The sequence below is a fragment of the Quercus lobata genome, chromosome 8, assembly GCF_001633185.2.
Source record: "Quercus lobata isolate SW786 chromosome 8, ValleyOak3.0 Primary Assembly, whole genome shotgun sequence".
Classification (NCBI taxonomy): domain Eukaryota; kingdom Viridiplantae; phylum Streptophyta; class Magnoliopsida; order Fagales; family Fagaceae; genus Quercus; species Quercus lobata.
In genome coordinates this window covers 41,195,020-41,220,750 of record NC_044911.1, presented here as the reverse complement: position 1 = coordinate 41,220,750, position 25,731 = coordinate 41,195,020, and the positions used below count along the sequence as shown (strand labels likewise).

General features: G+C 33.7%; 2 protein-coding genes across 2 annotated transcripts; both read right to left on the bottom strand.

The window, feature by feature from the left end:
• Nucleotides 1-22,326: 22,326 nt before the first annotated feature.
• LOC115956881 lies at nt 22,327-23,091 on the bottom strand. The gene is made up of 2 exons (XM_031075153.1): nt 23,006-23,091; nt 22,327-22,651 (listed from the first exon to the last, which is right to left on the bottom strand). Exons 1-2 carry the CDS (start codon nt 23,089-23,091, stop codon nt 22,327-22,329), a joined length of 411 nt encoding a protein of 136 aa, XP_030931013.1.
• Nucleotides 23,092-24,116: 1,025 nt separating this feature from the next.
• On the bottom strand, nt 24,117-25,139 carry LOC115956880. The gene has a single exon (XM_031075152.1). The coding sequence runs from the start codon at nt 25,137-25,139 to the stop codon at nt 24,117-24,119; it is 1,023 nt and encodes a 340-aa protein (XP_030931012.1).
• Nucleotides 25,140-25,731: the final 592 nt, after the last annotated feature.

The window sequence follows — 25,731 nt, the reverse complement described above, 5'->3', positions numbered from 1 at the left end:
AAATGACAAATATTAGCCTCATTGAAAAAAATGCTTGTATTGAATATATATATATATATATATGTACAATTTCCACCCGCCTCGTACATTTACAAAATCACATGTCTATTCACATAATCACATTGATCGCTTCCCATTTCACCGCACTTAATCGATCAATAAAATAAATTTTCTAAAAAGACAAAATAGAAGTACAATCCATGCCCATCATATGAATATGATATCATGCAAAGGACAATAATATAGATTATGGTCAATTACGCTGCTGAGTGACATATGATTGAATGTCTTTTATTCGCTCTATATTGGATACTAAAAGAAAAGGCACTACGCTTAGAGAATTGTAATAATCTAAAAATCATCTAAATGAGAGTTGTGACAGTAAACATCATTTCAACCAAATCTTTTATTGACTTATATTTAATTGATAGAATATACTTAATTTGAAGGATTTCATCGTAGGAATCCATAATTTTCTTTTAAAATCCTTGATATTGTTGGTACTGCTGTCTGGTGTGTTGGAATGGGGCTAAGCTTTGCTTGGTCAAACATAATTTCCTAATTTTAGTGGACAATTGGACATGACCTAACCATCCAAGATACCCCTATTCAATTGGATTCTCTCTCCATATATAAAACATACACATACGACATATGGGAGTGGGTTGAAAAAAAAAAAAAAAAAAAGGTGTAACCCCCTATTTGTGTCACTAATGTGAGGCAAGGTTTTCAGACCCGAACCGTTCATTGAACCGTAAAAGGGAGAGATTCAAGGTTTTTGAGGTCAAACCGAAGTCGAACCGTGATGATATCATAATTAATTTAATAATTAATTAAAGCCTAAATATAGATATTAAATTTATAAAACTAGCAAAATTGACAATATATCTATATATGTGAGGGAAATTTAATGATTTTCAAGCATATATTTAATAATTAAATAAGAAAGTTAATAAAATAAAATAATAACCATGAAAACATTAAAATTTATGATTAATTTTTGAAGTAAATTTGAATATCTTTGAAGGATTTTAATTATAATTTTTTTATTCCTTATAAGAGATGGATAATTTAATTAAATAGAATAAAATTGTAAAAAAAAAAAAAAAAATTGCTAAGGGGTTGGACCGCACGGTTCTCACCGGTTCGTGCGGTCCAACCCCGGTTTTAACGGTTCACGGAATTAACAAAAAATCCGGTTCTTTAGGGTTAAAAAACCTATTTACATCCCGATTCCCGGTTTTCACAGTCCGACCTCCCGGTCCGGTCCGGTTCTGAAAACTATGATGTGAGGAAGTATATAAATAAACTAGTTCTTTCTTTCTTTCATGATCTAAGATGAAAAATACTGTTAAGAAGTGGTATAACCTAGACTAGATTTATCAAAGAACTGTCCTTTTGAGAATGAGTTACATCATCAAGTCTAGCACCAAAAAACCTTTCCAACTAAGTCCTAGACTTAATTAATAAGTTGGTCCAACTCTTTTACTATAATACCCCGCATATCTTTATTTGAGGTTATTTTTTATTTATATATATATACACACGTAAGTACTTTTTGTTAGTAATTATAGCTGACTACTCCACTAAGCTCACATTTCTAATGCATTAAAGATAAATTAGGATTTTCTTAAGAAGGCTTTTCATAAATTAGGGATAGGACAACTCTATTCCAGCACTTTAAAAGCGCTGGGATAGGATACTTTCAAAAATTAAAATAATTTAAAAAAATTGATAAATCTAACCTATAGCAGCAGTTATAACACGCTACAATAGGGTTTCCTATACCAGATTTTTTGGAAATCGCTGCTATAGGCCTCCTATTGTAGTGATTTATAAAGTGCCGGTTTTGAGCTGCCGTAATAGGATTTCCTATACCAGCGGTTTCAAAAAGCGCTACTACAGGCTCCTTTATTACGGTGATTTTCAAAAGCACCGAGAAAAAAACACTGCAATAGGACGATTTTTTTGTAGTGAGGCTAAGAGGTGTATTTTTTCACTTGGGGTTTAGAACACATACAATTGAAGAGGTAACCAAATTGTTCAAGGTATGATTTCTCACTATTAGAAACAAAGAATTAAAAGTTTATAATTTTATCATGGAAAACATTAGGGGATGTGTAGATTGTTTAAATGGGTATTTTCCCTAGAATATGGTTTACACTTTACGTTAGTTTCCTATGGATTGCATTCTAGAACAAAGCCATGGATTACAATCTTAATATATGTATAGGACTTTTACGTTTTACATTAGGGTTAATATGTATTAAACCCCAAGTTGCCCACTATGTGCATTCTAGTACAAGCCGTGAATTTAAAAAGGTTATGTATATGGCTTTACATCTTCTTTTGTTTATATGTATATTAAATCCTAGGTAGCCACTGTGAGTATTTTAGAACAAAGCCATGGATTACAAAACACAATTCATTTATATAGCTTTACATTTTCATTGATTTATATATATATATACTAAATTTTAGAATTGGCCACCGTGTATATCCATGAACAAGTCATGGATCAAATCTTTAGTCATGAGGCTTTCACCTTTTCAATTGTGGTTATATATATATATATATATATATATATATATATATTAGGATGGCTATAAGGTTTTCAATTGTGGTTATATATATTAGGTGGCTTTAACATTTTCTTTGGGTTTATGTATATTAACTTAAATCCTAGCTAGGTTTGCCCATAGTGTGTATTTTAGAACAAAGTCATGGTTATAGAACCTAATTCATGTTTAAGGTTTTACTTTTGTTTAGGACATATATTAAATTCTAAATTATTGGCTTCTACCTCTGAGTTTTGATAAATTCAAGGAAACATACTTTTGGGTAGAGATGCTTTGCATCAGTGTTATCATTTAGTTTAGCCAAGTATTCTCCTAGTGAGTCAGCTTGTATAATTCGATAAGTTTTATATTTTGTGGAGGATATTAAGTAATTTCCATGGTTGATTATAGGTCCTATTTAAGAGTATTTTGAGACTTTTTGGAAGTTGTTTCGGCTGTACTTTCAGAGTGATTCAAGTGTTGTAAGTAATTATGCATAATATGTACAATTTTGCTCATTAGGTTCCTAGAAGTCAAAAGTTTTCGAAAGTTATGTTTTTAAGCATACATTTTCTAAAGTTTATCAAAAGCATTTTTTACATCATTGAAAGAGAAACTTTGACTTTTAAATAATGTTTTAAAGAGAAACTTTAAATCATAAATAACGTTTTGAATGTCCAAATCTCATTTAAAAGATGATTTCTAAACTAAACTACTTTCAAAAAATAATTGAGTTTCAAAGTAAGTTTTCTAAAAAGGTTCTTGTTCATTGTTTAAAACCAAGTGATTTCAAAGTTGTTAGGTTCTAGAACTTTAGGAACTAAATGTATTCGAACTACAATTTGTAATGTGTTGGCAAACCATGATCAAAATATTAGAGTCTAAGTTTAGACTGCTCAAAGTGTTTTTATTTGTAAAATTGGAATTGAGTGATTGCAGAATTTATTGGACTAAATCGGCAAGGCTCGATTGATCGAAAATTAGACTTGATTGATCGAACCTCATGCAAATTTATTTTTCTGCAGAATTTCCAATTTAGTCTAAACCCATATGACGTGTAGGGTTTTATGTTTTACTCTAAGTACAAAAGTAAAAACCCTAGCTACGTTTTAGAAGTCTTTTGATGTGCTGTGTGTTGAATCTCTTGTGAGATCTAGATGTGCTTACCTTCATACACACTTAGGGTTATCAAGATCAAGATTCATGTCAAGAACTTAGTGATCACTTTAGTTGCTGCATAAAGAACTTAAAGAAGATTTGAAACCTTTAAGTGGAGTCTCAAAGTCACAAGTGGGAGTACTTGTGATTGTAGTGGATCAAAAAAAGAAGTAGTTCATGGACTTGGAGTTGTCACGTGGTCGTGGTAGTAATTTTTCTACATGAGGTAGCAATAGGATGCTAGTGGTCTAAGTCTTATTGTACAAACTTCAATTCTTTCATAGTGGATCTGTTTTACCTTGAGGATAGTTAGGTTAAATCCTGCCCAGGTTTTTTACCGGATTGGTTTTCTTGGGTTATCATATCGCGTGTTCATTATATTTCCGCTTTATTTACATGATATGATTTTTTTTTGTGTTAACCTAGATCTGAATAATTTATCTAAGTAATCACTTGGCTAAATAACTAGGTTAAACAACTTGTATTTTAAGGGGTTTAAAAACGTACAAAAGTCATATTCCTATTTTTCCAAATGGTATTTAAAACGTTTCTTTTAGCAAATTGAGCTTTCAGACTTACTCAAGAATTGTAAAATATTTATATAAACTCCTCAGTTCTTATTCATTCCCTAAGAGAGTCAAGCATCCTTTGATTTATGTTCAATTCGATATTGTGATCTTCGATATGCCTCTATATTTGGAATAATTGTTAATATCAAGTAAATTATTCTATTTTGTATAAACTTTATTTTTGTGATATGTAACTCAAAATAAGTATTTTTAGAATTGATAAGATATTTGTGTAAGCCCACTCATAGGGTTGTATATGAGAATAGTGTTGATCCCTTACCAGCAGGAGTTAGATGTTGGTATCCGCTCACTGGATTGTATGTGAGAATATGTGATATGTGACACTGTGCTCTGATCAATTATTTGTATGTGTTTTTGAATGATGTTAAGATTTGATTACATATGTAATAAGTGACTCATTATGTGTCTATTTAGTATGATTAATTTTGCAACTTTCTTTTACTATTCAGCTTATTTTTGTTACTATTCATGGGTCCCACTGTATTTTTTTATACTATTCATGGGTCCCACTGTACTATTTCAACTAACTTTTGCCTTTATCTACAATACTTTCAACAAAAAGTTTTCAGTTTCAGCAAAATAAGCGAATCCCAAATAGACCTTATTGGAAAACTATATTTGATATCATTGAGTGAATTTGTGAAATCAAAATACTTGTACTTTGCTTGACTCTATTCTGTTGTGTATTGTGTATAATTGTTTACTAGATGTGTGGCTCACCCATCAATTAAAATTTTTAGATTAAAGTTTAGATGGGAAACAAAATCTTTGAATCACTTTGTAAGGTGCAAGGTAGAGCGTGGGAGTTTTTAGACGACGTCAATAATGCTTGAAGTCTTAAAGGATTTTTAGTTATTTTTATTTTGTTTTAGATTTTACAGTATTTGGAGGTTATTTCTAAATTGTGGATTTTAGATATTGTAAGAGGTTTATTAAGAGCATTGTTTTCGTGGAGTTTTATTTAAATTTGAAATTAATTAGTTTATTGAGTTGTGTAAGATCAGCAAATTAGTTATGCATCTAAATTCATGTTCCATGGATTTGGGTCATGACATTTACCTTCTTCATGAGGGAGACATTCTCTTCCTTATACTTTTCCACCAATTTTTTGATTCATTTAGTTTCACCCTAAGGCCTCTTTTTCAAGTTCAATCTTTCTATGGATTTCTTAGGATTTTTATTACGTTTTATCAATTCCCTAAAAAGCTTATCATAGAAAATTCTAGGATTATTATTAATTAGAATTTTCTTGAACTAAATCATCACAATTATGATTAGCATGTCACTTGAGTTTATTTATGAGAAATGGGGTCAATGATCTCACAAGGAGATTAATCCTACAAAAGTGAACCTATACTATAATACCAATTGAAAAACTATTTAGACCCCTACAATGGCATACTACCTAATTTAATAATTTGTGAGGTAGTGGAAGTTGATATTAAACCAACTTACTACCCCTACAGGGCTTCAAATAGGGGTTAGCTTAGTGGTTGTGCGGTAGTTGGAATTAAACTAAACTTCCACCATGGGCAGCCATTCCCCCCATTCATGAGGCCTATCTATAGTAAAAGGACATAAGATCATGTTCCAAGCTTCAATTGACTACCTTAGTCTACCTATCAGTTTAAGGGTGAGATAATATAAATAACTATTGATCTTAACCCCTTGTAATCTTATTAATTCATCCCAAAATATTGCCATGAACACTAGAATTCGGCCACTAACAATGGAAGCAGGCATGCCATGTAATTTCAAGACATGTTAGACATATAACCTAACCACCTTTACTATTGAATAAGAATAGGCTAGTGGGATTATCAAAAACAAAAAAAAAAAAAAAAGAATAGGCTAGTGGAATTAAGTGTACATATTTGGTTAACTTGTCCACCACTACCAATATCACATCTTGCAAGTGGGATTTGTGCAAACCCTCCACAAAACCCATTATGGATGTCATTTCTCTACTGCATCCTTTGACACACTTCACACTCTCAAAGATGTTTTTTATGGTCTTTCTTCATGGCACACCTATATAAATCTTCTTTAAGCATATGCAAGAACTTCAAATACCTTGAATGACCTCCTATGGGACAATAATGGCAAAACCATAACACCTTAAGCTTCAACCCTAGAATCAAGAGTTAAGAAAAACCTACCTATATAGTGAAGCAGGAAATTATGCAAAGGGTAGCCCTTAGGTGAGTTTCCACCATCTTGCAAGGCATATAGGGAGTTCTAAATCACTACGTTGTCTTTATAACTAGCTTTTGATTTATTAATCCAAAAAGGACTAGGAAAAGGAATCATGAACAAACTATTGCCAAGAGAATTACTGGCATTATCCCCCAAATTAGTCGAATCATCTTCCTTCCTAGACAAAGTATCCACCACTTTATTCTACTTCCCTTTTTTTGTTCTCCACCCTAAATGCATAGCCTAATGGTGATCCAACTTTGCTATGCAAGATGATAGGCCAAAAATGTATTGACTCCTTGTGATAAATTAATTGATTAGTTAGTCAAGTTTATTAATTAATCAAATTAACATGCAAAGTATGTGGTAGCACAAACAAATCACCTATTAACTAAAGTATGCAGCGGAAATTAAATTGACATGGTAATTTGTTTACGAATGGGGAAAACCTACACGACAAAAACTCCACCGGGTGATTTTAAGATCACCACTCTCGAGAATTCACTATTATCAAAACAAGCGGTTACAAGTGAAGGAATCTCAGTACCTTATATCAACCTACAGTTGAACCCTTATCCCAATACCGAATTGGACTTGTTCTGTAGTGATAATCTCTACTTTTAATGCACGGCCCCCAGTACGTGACTAACCAATTGCGCGGATCCCAGTATGCGACTTCAATCACCAACTAGAGAAGGTTGTTTGCTGCAAAGTTTTTCAGATTATGAAGTTGCTTGGTCACAAAATCCTATGGTGTACAAACATAGTAGCTTCTTCGAAAACTAGGACAAACTAGGTTTTCGGTCACACTTCTTCACTCTTGTGAAATTTGCTCTTGTGCAATTGTGCGTAACCTTTTACGACCCTTAAAATAATCCTTATATATGTTTAGGGTTGTGAGAAAAGAAAGCCCAAACATACAATCATGGATTTGATGAAAAATAAATCAGAAATTCTGAGTTTCATAAACCTCGACAGATACCCTATCTGTCAAGCTGCTGTTGAGCCACGAGCTGGAATAGCTCTTCAAGGCTCGAAAGATGTTAGCTGTCGAGCTAGCTGACAAGCTTTAATGAACAGTACTTTTCACACTTGAATCTTGGATAGACTTGCATGGCTTTAACACTTGAATATGAGACCTTGTTTCTTGAAGTATTAAACACATTCTAGATCTTGGATTAGCCAATTACATAAAATATGTCACATATGTTCCTAACATGTGAAACACATATGTCCTAACACAAGAGTCCTAATCCTTTGTTCCAACAAAAATATAAACCTTTGATGGTATGCCTTCACTACAAATGGGTGCCAAGTGAATAGGGTTTCCATTTTTTCATTGAAAATGCTAATGCCAATAGTTCCTTTGAATAAGTGGATCAATGGAGACTCTTTCCCTTCAAGGCTTGATTGTGTTAAGCTATAGGTATTTGGTTTTCCATAAGTACAACACCAATCCCATAGCATGAGGCATCACAATCTATTATGAATTGTTAGGAGAAATCAAGCAGTTTAAGGATAGGATCCTGGGATACAACAGTCTTAAGTTTATAGAAAGCTTCTTAGCTTAATCAGTCGAAGTAAATGAACTTTTTTTTAATAAGCTAGGTAATGAGAGATGCAATTATGTCCATAGTACTATTTGAACTTCCTATAGTACCAAGTGAGCCATAAGAAGCCCCTGAAAGCTTTGACATTTTTCGGTACTAGCCATTGTTGCATTTCAGTAGTCTATAATCAATTTTCACTTCCTTTTACATTTATGACCTTTATTCTTCTCATCACTCCTAAAATTTCTAGGGTCAATTAGTGGAAAGGGATAAATATGAGAAAAATGACACAATAAACCCTAGATTCAATCAAATCTAAGAAAATAAGGTGAGTCAAACCAAAATTCTAGTACTTAATCAGAGAAAGAGAGAGAGTGTGAGACAAATCTGTAGTGGAAAGGGATAAATATGAGAAAAATGACACAACAAACCCTAGATTCAATCAAATCTAAGAAAATAAGGTGAGTCAAACCAAAATTCTAGTACTTAATCAGAGAAAGAGAGAGAGTGTGAGACAGATCTGCTATTAGACGAGAAATACCATGGATCACTCCAATTTGGATTTTCTTAATCTATTTTTGTCCACATATTTAGCCGTTTCTCCAATGAAACTGCCTCAAGTATTGATATAAAACACATATTAAATTTAAGTTCTAATTCGAACTCAAATCTGTCAATGGAAATTTTCAATTTTCAATTTTGGATTTGACATGATATGTTTCATTTGAAACCAAAAAATTTCTTACCATTAGAGGAACTGTTGGAGATATTGCAATGGTGATCAAGAAAGAACAAAGTGAACACAAAAGAAAAAATAAAATTGGATAACTTGGAGGCACAAATTGTTATCCTTAAACAATATTTGCCCCCACACTAATGTTGCTAAAGGGTTATCACAAATTTTCCTCAAGATACAACTAAGTTTGTTAGGTTCTTCAAATAGCAATTTTGGAGAATACTCACAAGATTTCTTATGTTTCTTAGAAATTGTTTTTGGGAGAGAAAATAATGAATTAGATCCCTATCAAGTGAACATGAATCACTATTTATACCTATAGGGATGACATAAACTTCAAGTATTTGAAATTTAAAAGCCCTAGTCTAGCATGACACAAATAAGAAGAATCAACAATATAAGCACAACCAAAAACATCTTCATTAATAATAATTAGTTTGTACATGCCATCAATATCATATCTCTTGCCTATCTTGGACAAGATTAACTTGACCACTCTTACATAACAAATTGGCAAATACAAGATTTTTCTTAATATTAGGTACATGATAAACATTGGTCAAGGCCAACTTTTTGCCAAAACTAATTTTCACTTCAACAGTTCCCTTTCCATGAACCTTTGCTTTATTGTGGTTGCCCATCAGTAGCTCTTGTTCTATAGAAGACTCTTCATAAGTATTGAATTGTTCCTCGTTGTTGCACACATGCACCGTTGCACCAGAATCAAACCACCAATCAAGAGAATTTGCAATTACAACTATATGAACTTCAGTGATCATATCAATATGTATCTCACTTACCATAACAATAATGTCCTCAATGACATTTGTTTCATTGGCATTGCCTTCTTCATCCCTTTTCTTGTTCTTCAAGAGTTTACATTTGTGAAAGTAATGGCCTTTCTTTCCACAATGGAAACAAGCCCGGTTCTTCTTGTTTTTGTTGGGATTCTTAGAGTTGTTCTTCTTGAAACCACTCCCACTTTTTTCACTTTCAAGTTCTTATCGGTTTTACTTGAACTCCCACTTTAAACATTGTTCGTATTCACTTTAGAATCGGTGTTAGTTTCATTTCTAACTTGACTTTCCTTTTCAATTCGGAGATGTTGTTTGAATTGCTCTAGAGTGAGATCTTCTAACATATGCAGAAGCTTCTTCCTATAATTATTCCAACTCGGTGGGACTTTTGCAATGATTGCACCCACTTGGAATGATTTAGGAATGTTAATTGACAAATCATGGAGTATATTAACCAAAATTTGTAATTCATGCACTTGATCCAAAACTGAGATATTATCAATCATTTTATAATCAAAGCACTTTTGAATGATTAATTTAATCTTCTCAGTTTTGTACTTTGTCTCCAAAGCATTCCAAATCTCCTTCGGTGACTTCATTGATGTGTAGAGATCATAGAGACGATCCGAAAGAGTGTTGAGTATGTGTCCTTTACAAATCAATTTGCTTTCCTCTCATTTCTTCCTTTGTGCCTTGATCTCATCAATGTCTTCATCACTTGCAGTAGGAAAATGCATCAAATTCAAGTCCAAGACATAGAAAATTTTAGTGTAGTGAGTAGGAATTTCATCTTGTCTTTTCACCGAGAGAAATTGGTTTCATCAAAGTGATCCAATTTCACTAATTCATGATTCAACATCTTAAATGTTGTAACATCACTTGCTCCTTCCATTGTAGATATGTTGTTAAGATTGTTGGAGATATTACAATGGTGATCAAGAAAGAATGAAGTGAACACAAAAGAGAAAAGAAAACTGGATAACTTGGAGGCACAAATTGTTATCCTTAGATAATATTTGCTCTCACACTAATGTTACTAAAGGGTTACCATAAATATGTCCTCAGGATACAACTAAGTTTGTTGGGTTCTTCAAATAAAATTTTTGGAGAATACCCATAGGATTTTTTGTGTTTCTTAGAAATTGTTTTTGGGAGAGAAAATAATGAATTAGATACCTATTAAGTGAACATGAATCACTATTTATACCCATAGGGTTGTTTCCCTTCAAGAGGTATGAATGGAGAGTTAAGACACCTCATAAAACCATTCACAAAATTTAAAACATTTCCTAACGTTCAAAACCGGTTACCACAAAATTATGCAAAAAAACAGTTTTTACGAGTCTCGATTGATGGAGAGGACTCGAGCATCAATCAAGAATTCTTTCAATTAATCGATCGAACAGGAATCAAGCATCAATTGAGAGCAATCGAACACCAATTGGGAGCAATTGAGTGAGGCAGAAGCTCCAGGATTATTTTCCTCATCAATTCGATTGATCGATCAAAAGTTTTGACCAATTGAGTAGAAGTCTCGACCAACTGAAAATCCTAGAACTTGAATTTTCTCAAAGAAGATTCCATAACTTGAATTTCCATTTTATCATCTTTATAAACAAAAACTCTCCAAAATTAAATATTATTATTACAACCTATACATATATACACTGAGAGAGAGAGAGAGAGAGAGAGAGAGAGAGAGAGAGAGAGAGAGAGTTAAGAGTTTCACTACTCCTAGTTGAGAAGTGATATTCAATTACTTTACCAAGTTCATGTTGTATATATATGTGTGTGTATATTAAGGAGTTTTGGTATCTGATTTGGGAAAGACACATTTCATAACAAGTCAATTATTGGATGTTAAAACAAGTCATAGGTTTGCTTGTGTAAAAACGGATTTTAATTTTTTAATATTAACAATATTGCTACATCATTTTAAAAGTGTTTATCATTATTCCGTTAGCTATGTAAACATTGATACTAATGACAATTAGTAAAAAGATCAATAATATAAATTTTTAAAATTTTTGAGATTGAAAACACTCACGAAAAAATTGATAAATTAAAAATGCTCACGTGACAAACTTTAAGAACCAATAATGTATTTTGAACTTATAAAAAATTTATCCTTCCCAACTGACTTCTCACCTTAGGTGAATAGACTCAGGTGAGATGGCATACAATATTCCTAAGCATGCCAATTATTTAATAAAAATCTTTTAAGGAGTTCACCAACATGATTCGTTTAACCACCCGCTTTACCACATATGCCAATCGAAATTTATTTATCTTCAAAGTTGAAATTAAAGGCAATTGAGTGGACTCATTATTACAATATCTTTTCGTTCAAGGCTAAATGAAATGTCATACTCATAGTACAACAGAAAAAAGAAATTGCACATGCTATTAATTAAAATATAGAAGTATTGGAAACATAAAGAGAGCTTATATGATAGAAAAGATGAGGTCATCCTTATGATTCTCTTACTGCAAAGAGAAACTTGATTCTGTCCTTATTAAGTAAATCAAATTACTTCATGTTTTTATTGATTTAATAAGAATAAGAAATAGATATGGTTGAGAAAGTGTTTGGTAGAAGAGTTTGAATAATATTGTTTGGGTGTTCTTGATATACGTGTGGGTGAAAAAGTGTGTAAAAATATTTATAAATGTGTTTAAAATGCTCAAAATGTTGCTTAAAATGCCATACCAAATGGGCCAAATTTCCATTTCTACAACTACAACTTAGATCTCATTAGTCATGTCTTCATTATTTATTATGAACATTGGATACTAAAAAGCAATATTGATTAAGAATAAAAAAAAAAGAATAAGATACTTATCTTTTTTTTCTTTTTTCTTTTTTTGGAGAAAAAGAATAAGACACTTTGTCTTATTATTTTGCTACAGAAGACGCTTTGTCTTATAGATGTAGTCCAACAAACAATAATAATAAATTGCGAATAGCAATTAGCAATAACAAAATCATTGTTAACAATTGATCCCCTCAAAAACATTTGTACCAATTTGATAATATTACATATAATAATAAATAGTCACACATAGGTGACAGAATATAATAATTCAAAGTAAATACAAGATATTCACCTTACGAGTAATACTACAAACACACATTATTTTAAAACATTTTTACAAATTATTGATGTAATAAATTCTTACTAGTTTTAATATGGACCCATCACTAACATTATATTTTTACTTATAATAACTATTTGAAAAATACTAAAACTACATCAACAGTTTGTAAAAATGTTATAAGATAATTTGTATTTGTAGTATTACTCTTCACTTTGAAACATAAAATACATGTAATAAATTTTGTAAGTAATATGCATTCAAATTTACATCATTTTCTAGGCTACTACTACAAAAATTAAACTATTTTGTAGTGGTACTCTAGTTATATAATGTATTATTAATTTGTTTAAAAAATTCTATATATTACTTTTGTGTTTGTGTGTTCTAATAAACTCTATATTACTGTTTAGTATTTCCTCAAAAAAAAAAATTACATCCTTTAAGCCAAAAATTTTGTAATTCAACTAAAGTAACATAGTCTGACATTTCAAACATAAATATCTAAAATTCAAATATTCCCTCTCATAACCTAGTGGGGTTGGCTGATTGGTTGGGTACTCAATCTCAAAATGACTGTCTTGAGTTTGATTAAGAGTTCTTTAGTTCAAGTCTAGACAGCAGCACTTTAAAAAAACTTTTTAATCTCTAATTAAAAGTTTTGAAAAAACACTAAGAAAAACCAAAAAAAAAAAAAAAATTCCCTCTCACGTTTTAACGAACAAAGTTTCTCTTCAATCAAACTTCTCATATATCTTTTTTTTTATTTTTTATTTTTGAATTTTAAAAATTTAACTGTTAAATTTCATTTTTTTTTTTGAGCAAGTTAAATTTCATATTTCTTATACTCTTAACATACATATTAAATTTCATTCAAATTAAATATTATTTATTATTCGATCAATAAATTTATTTTTTATACACAATTTTAAATTACAAAAATTTGAAATTTTAACATTTACTTGATAAGAGAGCAATTAATTTTTGATCTTTTTGAAATTTTGCAAATATAAAAAATATAATAAAAACATATAATTTAACGATTAAATTTTCAAAATTTACACTTAATATAAAAATATATGAAAAGTTTGTAAAGTTTCTCTTTAAACTAATTTCAAAAGAAACTTTATTCCATTTTAACCATTTAACTATCAAAAAAAGAAAAATTTGATCGTTTTAAATACTCCTCTCCACCTTACATAAATTTCATAAAAAAAAAAAAAAAAATCATACATTTAAATAAAAACCATCTAAAACCTACATGACCAAGAACCCAAATGAACAAATTCCTTATTCCTTTGATACAACAATTGAACCATAAAGGAACCAATAAAAAATAAATTTTAAAAAGAAAAGAAAAGAAAAAAGAAGAAGAAGGGAAAGAACATTTTAGAATAACTATCTGAAACCCATCCTTAATGACTTTGAGTTGGATGTGGCCACTTCTACTGAACCAGTTTTCAGTGTTGCTTTTCTTTTCCTAGGATTTGATACAGAAACAGAAGAAGCAGACGAAGAAAGCAAAAGGTACACGCTTTCTGGAACCGAACTTGGTTGAAATGAATCATAGAAGAGGTTGGTTATGTCAGCAAGAGGCTTCCTCAACCTTCTCTTATTGGTTTTCTTGGAAGATAGAGCATTTGCAGGAACTGGGTTGGCCCTCTTTGTTGAAAATGGAGGGATGTTCTCCTTGTTGTTGCAATCACAAAAAGCAATGCCCTCCATTGATTATAACTTATATGTACCTCTGTCACTGTGAGTGACAAAGAGAAAGATTGTAATTTGTAATGGTGGTAAATGTGTGATGTGAAGTTGAGGTGGAGAAGGTAAGGTATTTGTAGTGTTGGGTAAATGGGTTTTTTTTTTTTTTTTTTGGAGGGAATCATTAAGAAAGAAAATTGTGTTTGTTTTGTTGTCCAATTGAAATTTTGATTCAATTTTAAGTTTCGAGGAGCGAGATGAATGAAAATTTGATTTGTTTAAAATTTTCAACTTTTGAGATGCAATATTATATGAGAGAGAGAGAGAGAGAGAGAGAGAGAGATTTAGAAGTACGAGTATTTTCGCGGGCGGGGTGTTTTAGCACATGGCAATTTGAGAGCCACGGACACAGTACTAAATTTTGGCGCGGAGTAAACGGAGCCAAAGTTAATTATGAGGGATTTTTTTTCCCCTTTTTCAGGTTAATATCTTTCTTTTTTTTTTTTCACTAGTATTAATTTTTTTGATGGGACTAATATTAATTTTACTAAATAATCTTTACAAATCAATATGATAAAGAATATGATTGATGAATTTCACATCTTTATTATTATTTTTTTGGGAGGAAAAATGCTTATGAATTTCACAACTCGATAAATAAAATTAATAAATATTTTTTTTTGTGATTGATGACACATTAATTTATAAATAATATGTAGTAAAATTTGTAATCTCCTTAACATTATTATTTTTTTACTAATAAATATGATAGATTTGAATAAATGATGCTCATTTTGTAATAATTACTCTATTATCAAGTTAAGATATCAATTATTTTTTGGTATAAGTCAAATTCGAATCTATGTCCCTATTTTGACAAGAAGGAATTTTACCAATTAATTGGAATCTACTTATCCTCCCATGACCTATCTTTTGAGTAACAATCATTTTGAATTTTCAAAATTTTGTTATGGTAATTTACTCTTAACTTCTTAAGTAATTGTAGTGTGTTTTAACTAAAAAAAAAAAAATAGCTTTAAAACACCAAAATTTGTTCATCATGGGTTGGTCATTGACTCATTGGTGAGCAGCGAGCCATTGAGGATTTGAGGTGATATTTTTCCACAAATATTATATTAAGTAAATAAGGAAACCAATAGTAATAGTGCAAATATATATTGAGAAAAAGTTTCTCAAGAAAAAAAAAATTATTGAGAAAAAGTAAAAGTGAAATTTTGTTGTGTTCTTAATGTCACAAGGGAAAGCAATCAAATTTGTTTACAGTTCCTATTACATGAATTTTTGCTTTTTAACAAGATCCAAACTTGAGACATGAAAGGAAGTTCTTCAAAACAAAAAATAAAAATGAAGAACTGTTGTCTGTTGGGGGTTGTTTGGCACTATTGTTTAAACAATAATTTTTTCAATGTTTAAACAACAATAACAATTCTAATATGTATTTCTATAACACTCAAACACAAATTTTAAAAACATTAAAAACTAAATAACAATACTTAAACATTGTTACCAAACGGATCCCAAGATAATCTATAAACTTGTTGTCTAAGGGGGAAAAGAAGAGCACAAGCAATTTGGGAGACGTTTTGTTTCATGGTGGTGGATTGGATTCCATTATCGAATTGTTAACAACTTAACATACTTTTTATCTTTATATATTATTTTCCTGTTTTTGCTTCTTACTTTGGCGGTTCATTTACTGGGTTAGACTTTAGAGACCATGTAAGGGGAAAGCTAGGTGCATTAGCAAAATATGAATATCACATACATTACTACATTAGCAAATTTTAAAGAAATATTTTAAAATTCAAATGAATACCCACACCCATCGTTATAAGTTACCATTAGAATATTTACATGTGAATAATATAATTTATTAAATAATCAATTACCAGATTTGATAACAATCACTAAAAGATTAATATAGTTTTTTATGGGAAAAAATATAGATGATGAAAATTCTCTTATTCGTTCCACCTATTATTATTGAATAGAAACATTCTATTGGTGAACATTAGACTTCATGGTTAATTGCTTCTCAAAAAAAAGACTTCATGGTTAATTGTTACTTTCAAACTAATTCATAGCTCATACAAAAGATTCCATATATCTATTGTTACACTTCTTCCAAATCACGTGCCAAAGGTTTATATATCAAAAAATTCTGGGTATAATGTATCTAACGACTGCATTCTTTTTTTCTATTCTTTTTTTTTTCCTTACTACTTTCCCTCAAAGATAAATTATATTTATATTTATGATGACAATAATACAAAATGTGCCGGAGTTGATTAAATAAACGATACAAAAGAAGAAAAAAAAATGAGATTAGTTGTTCTTTAGAGCTTGAAATAAAGTTCAGAAAATCTATAGAACTAAAAAAAATAAATTAATTAAAAAAAAAAAAAAAAAAAAAAAGGGCTGAGAAGCATATATGAAAAAAAATCCCTTTATCTCATCTGTTATATGACTATATATCTAACATATATGTAATTGTATGACTATCTGAAACCCATCCTTAATGACATGGAGCTGGTCACTTGAACTGGATCAATCTCCTCAAGTTCAAGTGCTTTTCTCTTTCTAGATTTTGATGCACAAGCTGAGGCAAACGTTGTACATGTAGGCACCAAAGAATTACTACTTTCTTGATCTGCCCTTAATTGAGCTGAATTGTTGAATAGGTTTGTAATGTCAGCAAGAGGCTTCCTCAGAATCCTTCTTTTAGTGCTTTTCTTGAAAGATTGGACATTTACAGGAACTGGGTTGGTGTGCTTTGAAGGTGGGATATTCTCTTTGTTGTTGTGGTCACAAAGAGCAACAGCCTCCATTGGATTCATGATGAGACTGAGAGATAGAATATGAGGGAAACTACTGTGATTGTAATTAGCTGTGAGATGAGGATTGAGGATTGAGGATTGAGGCAAAGAGAATAAGCTATTTGTAATGTTGGGTAATGTTTTATATTTTGGAGGGATCCTTAAAATCCTTTCAAAGTTCTAATTTTTATTTCGTTGTTTTCTCAAATTTTTAAAATTTTGGGTTGGTGAAGTTTTTGGAGTCAAGGAGGGAACGAAGGTGTTTTTGCTTTTGACAGTTTTGTTTCAATTAGGTTGGTCTTTATTTGATTGAAAGATGTAGCTCAAAAGTTCAAAGTTCAAAATAGAGAGAGGGAGATTTATTTTTATTTAATTTGAAGGTGGTGAAAATGAAATGGAAGAAGTTTCCAAAGAAGCAAAGAGAGTCAATACTTGGAAATGGACTCAATTATTTCCCGGTTTCTTTATAGTTGGAAAATTTTCAAAGACGACTGAAAGTGAAAAACCAAAAGAAATGGGCGCGAGTGGAAGGAGCCAACACAAGCTTTTTTTTAAGAAACAAGGAGCCAACACAAGCGAATTCATTACTTTGGCTCCTTTCGTATTTATTACTTAGTTTAGCATTTAACCCTTTTTTTTTATCTGGAGGAGCTTGGCATTTAACTTGGGTACTTTTATTTAGCAATTAAAAAAAAAACCTAAGAGCCTTTGTTTCCTCCTTCTTCTTTTTCTTTTCTTTAAAAAAAAAAAAATTGAAATGCAAATTATATGATTTATGTTTGGGTGAATTATCATTTCAGCTTTAAAAAATTTTATTTTTGTCATTTTAATCTTTGAAATGCACATTTGTACAACGACAATATTTTAATTTATAAATGAACTTAGTTTTGGTTCAATACTCCAATAAATTGGATTTGTCAAAATTAAGATACACCGTCAAAAGTGGACATGTGTTATAATTCTTACGGGTCTAATACATAAGAGTACTAGAGTACTGACCAAATCTTTGCCTTTTATAAATTACTTAACTATTATCAAATATTTACTTAATATTAAAAAAACTATTATAGTTCTTTTGAATAAAAATAAAATCTAGAATTAAAAAAAAAAAAAAAAGAACTTAGACAAATTTCTTTTTTAAAAAAGAGTGTGATAACATGCGCTCATAAATGGTGCATTAGATTTGTGATTGTGACAAACATGATGGTGATAATCTAGAAATTATGGTCCCATGAATTAGGGTTTGTCGTTATAATATGTTCATCGACGTAACAAAGCATAAGAAATATTTACTTTAGGAATAATCCACAAAGTGATGAAACGCACCCTAAATTCAGATCCATCCATGTTATGATAAATCAATGGATTTCATTTACATGCCTAGCACATTTTTCTTTTGTCTCTTATCCTCTAAACTTAGATCAAAGTTTATAAGTTACTGCTTATCCATTAGTATAACTAACTTTTCAGTTTTATAATATTTTATAACTGGGAATCAAAGTATTCCAATTTTCTCTTGTAATCTTCACTTTCCTTATTTGAATATTAAAGTAATTGTGAAATTTATTTCAATAAAATTTATTTACCTAGTTTATTTTTTAAGCCCAATAAAGGTAAAATATCACAGTTAACCACTGTGGGCGAAATTATATGTATTTTGTATTTTCCACCAAGAAAACTCAAACTCACAGCTGGCAACACATCCAAATCACATAATAAATAACAAGTAGTCACATTCACACTCACATGACATTGAAAATTTACCCAAAGTTTCCTTCCCCAATGCCGCCAACTAAAACCTTTTTTTTTTTTTTTTTGGGTAAAAAGGAAGATTTCATTCACAACTAAACAGAAAGCCAAGGATCAAAACAAATCCTGCTGTTGTACAAGCCACGGCAATCAGCCTCTAAACAAGAAATTAAGTCCACAGGAGGACTGGAATACAAAATGAAATCAACATCTAAGTTAAGACCTAAGTTTGCTAGACAGTCAGCACTCCGGTTGGCTTCCCTGAAAACGTGTGTAACTGTTGTTTGGGGAATCATAGCAATCAAATGTCTGCAATCCTTCAAAATAGAAGACACCATAGAGTTTGACTTACCTTGAAGGTTAATGGCATCAACTATAGATTTTGCATCCAACTCTATATTGACCGCCTGCACATTCAGCTGATTACACAACATAAGGCCATCGCGGAGAGCCCATAATTCAGCGGTAAAGCTATTAGCAAAGCCTATTCTTCTAGCAAATCCCCCAAGCCAGTTACCTTCATCATCTCTTAATAAACCGCCACCTTCAGCCATACCTGGATTCCCCATGGAAGCTCCATCAACATTAAGTTTCCTCTAGCCATTAGTAGGTTTATCCCACTTGATTTGCTTCATGATCTTGTGCTTTGACATCAACGCCTTCCCAGCACAGTGAAAGTACTCTATTGCTTTATAGACAATATCACCATCAATTTTCGGATTCAGCCTTTTGTTTTCAAAAACTAATTTATTTCTACCTTGCCAAATCAACCAAACAGCAAACATGAATATGTGATTCCAAGGGGCTTGACCTGCTACCCGGATGCTCTTAGAGGAGTAATTACTCACTAACCACTTCTGAAGGTTGGAAGAGAAAAAGATGCTGTCCAAAAGGTGCACACCCAATTGATGCCATATTTTCTTAACTACATGGCAGTCCTGCAAAGCATGCAAAATGGATTCAGATATGTTAAGACAGTGAGGACAAGCCGTGTCTATTAACATCCCCCTAGCTTGTAAGCACTCCTTAACACCTATGCTTTGATGCATGCATTTCCATAAGAACATTTGAATCCTAGGTAAGGTGTCTAGCTTCCATATCCACTTACCTTGGAAACCTGGGTCAGGCAAGGGATCAATGGCAAGTAAGTAGGCACTTTTTAGCTCAAAGGAACCTCTTGGAGAAGGCTTCCAAGCCAATCTATCTTCATTCCTTCTTACAAAAGGAATTGGGGTAGCTTGAATATCCCTTTTAACTTCTTTAGGGAGATCTATATGAAGCCGGTCCCATTTCCATCCACCCATATCAGCAACATCCTTAACTCTGAGATTAGAGGATTCAATAGTAAGAGGACCTTGGATGATGTTTCTAAGAGTACCCATGTTAGACCAACTATCATTCCAAAAGCTAAGGTTACTTTCATATCCAGGAATCCATTTAATGCCTTTTCTGAAAATTTCTTCTCCTTTCTTCATGCTCTTCCACGTACGAGAACCAGGAAGATTAGCTTCATTTCTGGAGTTTAACCTCTGATGGGTGCAATATTTCAATCTTAGAACCTTAGCCCATTGAGACTCACCCTCCGTATGGAACCTCCAATTGAGTTTAGCAAGAAGAGCCGTGTTCCTTCCCTTGGCGGTTTGCAATCCCAATCCTCCTACCTCCTTAGGGGAAGTGACCTTTCTCCACCCTACCCAATGCATACTTTGCTTAGTACTAGAGGAATTCCAAAGGAAATTTCTATTCACTCGATCAATGCCATCCAAAATCTTCCCAGGTAGTAAGTTATTTTGCATCACATAAGCTGGAATAGCCGAAGTAAAGGCTTGAATTAGAACAGCTCGGCCAGCCATAGAAAGAAGATTTGCTTTCCACCCCGCAAGCTTCTTCTTAACCTTTTCAAGCACAAAATTAAAGTCTTGGCTGGAAGCTCCGTGGTGTTTCAAAGGAAACCCAAGGTATCTACCCAAGTTGGAAGTAGCTTGAAAACCGAGAATGTCACCTAAGGCATCCCTATGGTCTTTATCCAAATTGGGGGAGAAAAAGACCCTAGATTTGGCCTCACTGATGGTTTGCCCGGATTGGCTACAAAAATCATCCAGAACTCCTCTAATCGTTGCACAATTTTCAGGATTAGCTCTCGCAAACAGAAGCAGGTCGTCTACGAAGAAAAGATGAGAAAAAGCCGGCCCACTTCTAGAGGCCTTAACAGGAATCCAGGCTTTTTCAGCGCACTTTTCCTGAATTAATTGCCCCAAGTAATCCATGCACATAATGGATATATAAGGAGATAGAGGATCTCCTTGTCTTATACCTCTAGTGGGCTTGAAGGAGTCTAAAGTCCCTCCATTGAAGAGAATAGAAGTCGAAACAGACGATACACAGCTCATGATTAGCTCAACTAAGTTCTTCGGCAAATTGAATCTAATCAAGGTGTCTCTAATGAAACTCCACTCAAGCTTATCATAAGCTTTTTCCAAATCAATCTTCAAAGCCATGTAGCCACCTCTCCCTTTGGTCTTCTCCATAGAGTGAATATCTCTTGAACAATTATAGCATTGTCTACTCCTCTTCTACCCGGAACAAAAGCCGCTTGACAAGGAGCTATAAGCTTATCTAGATATGGCCGCAACCTACGAACTATGATTTTGGTGATGACTTTGTAGACCGAGTTACAAAGACTTATAGGCCGGTAATTACCAATAGATTCCGGACTTTGGATTTTTGGAATAAGAACAATACTAGTGCTGTTTAGGTACTCCGAAACTTTCCTTTGTAAGAAAATCTGGTTAACCTCTTCCTTAACTGAATTCCCCACCGTAAGCCAGAATCTCTGGAAAAAGCCGGCGTGTAACCCGTCGGGCCCTGGGGCTTTGAAAGCCTTTAAAGACTATAAAGCAGTAGTAATCTCTTCATCAGACACCGGCATATCAAGACTACTTTTCTCTTCCTCTGTGAGCCTAACCTGCCAATTGGTCCACTTAACAATGCTCCACTTAGTCATCACTTGGGAAGTAGTATATAACTTCATAAACCCCTTTCTAAAATGGTTCATAACCTCTCTTTCCTCTGTGATCCAGTCCCCAACCTCATTCTTTACTGCATTGATCATATTCCTCTTCCTTCTAGCAAGAGTGGAAACATGAAAAAAGGAGGTATTTCGGTCTCCCAACACCATCCAGTTAACTCTAGATTTTAAGGCCCACAACTCCGCTTCCTGATCCAGAACAATCTCGAGATCCTTGTGCAGTTGGTTCTCCAACTCGATGAGAGGGGAGGTTGGGTTAGAAGATATGGCTCTCTGAATTCCATTCAGCCGTGCCATTAACCTCTTCTTCTTTACAAAAATGTTGCCAAACTAATGCTTGTTCCACTGAGTCGCTTCACTAGTAAACTTCTCTATAGAGGCTGGGAGGTTTCTAGACTGATTCCAAGCCCTCATCACAACCCCAGGGAAAGAAGGATCAGATAACCAGAAACTCTGAAACTTGAAAGGTCTATTAAGGTGAGTAACTCTCCTAGGGGCTGTCTCCATAAGAACCGGACAATGGTCAGAGTGGCAGCGAGTTAAATGAGTAACTCTAGCCTCTGGGTACAAAAGGCACCAACTTGGGTTTGTGAAAAACCGGTCAATTCTCTCTTGAATTAGGCTGTTCAGGTCTCTCCTATTAGTCCATGTATACCTGGGATCGGAAAATCCCAAGTCAACCATATTACATTTATCCAGACAGTCTTTGAAAAGGAGGGACCTCGAGATACTAACAGGTCTTCCTCCAAATTTATCCTCATGAAGTAGAGGTTCATTGAAATCTCCGGCTATAACCCACGGTTTATTATGTAAACCAGCAACTTTAATTAAATTTTCCCACAAAATATACCTCTCTGCACTCCTAGGACTAGCATATACAGCAGACAAAATCCAAGAAAGGTTAGAGGCAATTACCTTCACTTCCACATGAATTTCCTACTCCGTATCAGCCAGCTGCACCACCTCCATGAGGTCTGAGTTCCAAAGAAGTCATAAACCTCCAGCATACCCGATTGTTTCAGTGTGAATGGCGCCGTCAAACGGTAGCCTATCCGTGATTCCCTTGGCTCTTTCGCCACCCAATCTAGTCTCCATAATCACTAAAATGGCCGGATTGTGCACCCTGACCAGCTTTCTAACATTCTCCTGAAAATTAGGCTTCAGGACACTCATCACAAGAAGGCATTTGCTCTACCTTCCTCTTCAAACTCCATTAGTTCACCTCCGGGCTCGCCACCATCAAGGTTTGTCGCTGCCCCTACACCATGGTGGACCTGGGATGAAGCTGCTGAATCTTCAGTCCCCTCGTCAGGCCCGGAGCTGGTAGACAGCCCCCCCATCTTTCTGGCACCTCCGCCATCCTTCTGGGTTCCTTCGAACGGCGATCGGACCACCCCCTCACCGGCGACGTCTTCTCTCTCAATACCACAATCGCCTCTATTGATAAACCCACAGGTCTCATGGTTAGGAAGCTTGCCCATCTCGGTATTAGCGGCAGTAGAAAAGGAGAAAATTGTGCTAGGATCAAGGTCAGTTCCATCTCTACTGAGAATTTTAGGCGTTAGAGGAGTTAAGTTGAAATGGGTCTTGTTGCTGCCTGAACCTTCGTTGATATTTTTGTTCCTGGCTTTATTTCTTGCAATGACTTTCTTGCCCTTGACTGAAGGGCTGCTTTGGGCTTCTAAATTAGCACCCTTTCCATCTATCTCAACTCCACGGCTACCAACTGGGCCCATCTTGACAACCCCCGAACCAACCAAATTTAAAGAAGCAGCACTCACCACCTGATGATCTAAAGACGTAGCTGGCCCAACAGCCTTGTGAGGTAAGGAAGAATGGTTCGCGTTAAAGTAGTTCGGTCTTGTGCCGTCTATTGGGCTTGCTCTTTGGGCTTGTTCCAACACTTTAGGTGTGTCTAATTTCCTTTTATACTCTCTACCTAGCCCATCAGTCACGATTTTCCTTCCCGTTGTGAACTTAAACTTAGCTTCACCCTCTGTTTTCCTCTGCTCTTGTTTTAGCCGTCCGTTATCCAGCACAGCCTGGGCCCCTCCACTCCTTTGATTTTTTGGCACGTTCCTCCTTCGCGCCACTACAATCCAAGGCCCGTACGTACTTTCCTAACTCGCCTCAGCCACATTCCCATGCACAAATCCGTTATTCTCCATTCCCTCTGCAGGTCCGTGCGGTACATGCATATCGCATGACCGTCCTTCACTATCCCTGTCATTCACTGTCATCCCTTCTTTAACCGGCGGAGTTGGACGGACCGTGTACGGGCAATTTTCCTTCCTATAACCCATTCTTCCACAGGAGAAGCATAATTTTTGAATGCCTTCATAACAAACCGGTTGTTCGAACCTCCCTATTAACACCGCTGTCACCAACAGTTTATCCACATCAATCTGGACACAAAGTCTAGCAAACCTGCCTCTCGCTTTGTTCGCAGTGTGTGTGTCAATCCTTAATACATTGCCAATGGACTTCCCAATTTGAAGCAGAGCTTCTGAGTTATAGTACTCGATTGGCAGTCCGTTAAGCCTAATCCAGACAGCCACCGAAGTGACATTTGTCGATTCCGGACGAAAGTTTGGTTCCCATGGTCGAATGGAGAGAAAATGCTCTCCAATGAACCAAGGTCCCCTCTGAAGGGTAGCTTCATAATCCTCTTTCAAGTAGAATCTAGTCAGAAAAAATCCCTGCTCCAAGTCGACGCAATCTAATCTTCTCGCGGGCTTCCACATGGATAACAATCTGCTATGAAGGAAGCTTAAACTCACCCCCCTACCGTAAACCTTAACAATGAGTGCCCTTGTCCATGGAGTACGAATCTTCTTCTTGAAGTCCTTGGAGAGTTTGACAGCGACCAACCCTTCACGGAGGTTTTCGACCTCTTCATCAGATTCCTCATCATCCTCCATGATGTCGCTAAAGTTGAAAGCTTGGGTGTATGCCCCCGGTATATCCCCAATAAGCTTTTCCTTGAAGGAGTTTGCCTCACTCCACCCTCCCTGCTCAAGGTATGGAGGTTTCAAGACAGCATCTTGTCTTCCTTGGTAGCCCTCATGGCTAATGTCCTTTACTTTTTTTTTTCTACGTACCAGCGCCTCTTGTTCTTCCCTTGAGAGCGCTGTGGAGTTCATTTCTGTAAAAACTGTTCGTAAAAGACTTCAACTTCAACAATGCCAACTAAAACCTAAAATCAAAAACACTTGTTCCAAACTCCTTTGCCCATGCCGCCTTTTCCAAACATTTCTAATCTACAATCAAAATGTGGTCATAGAAGTCATGATTGTACATTTGTACCATGTGTGTATTTTCTGTATATGACAAGTGACTATACTTTCCGATCTTTAAAAAAAAAAAGAAAAAAAAAAAAAACAATAATTTCCTAGTCCTAAATGGTTGCCATTAATTAAATACTTGGATAAATTTCATAACTATAATTTGGAGTGGTTAAAAATTAAACCCTGAATTTTAAAATTTTTAATTAAAACAAAAACTCACACAAGTTGTGATTAAAACTGATCTAGATACAAAAACAAAATAAAAACTCATTCCATGTGCAATTATAGACCATCATTATATTATATTATTATAATATTAAAAAGTGAAATTATATAATATTGAACCTGCAATTATTATTATCAAGAAATTCATAATAAATTATATATATATATATATATATATATTATATAAGATCTTATCAAAGTCATATCATATACAATATAAAAA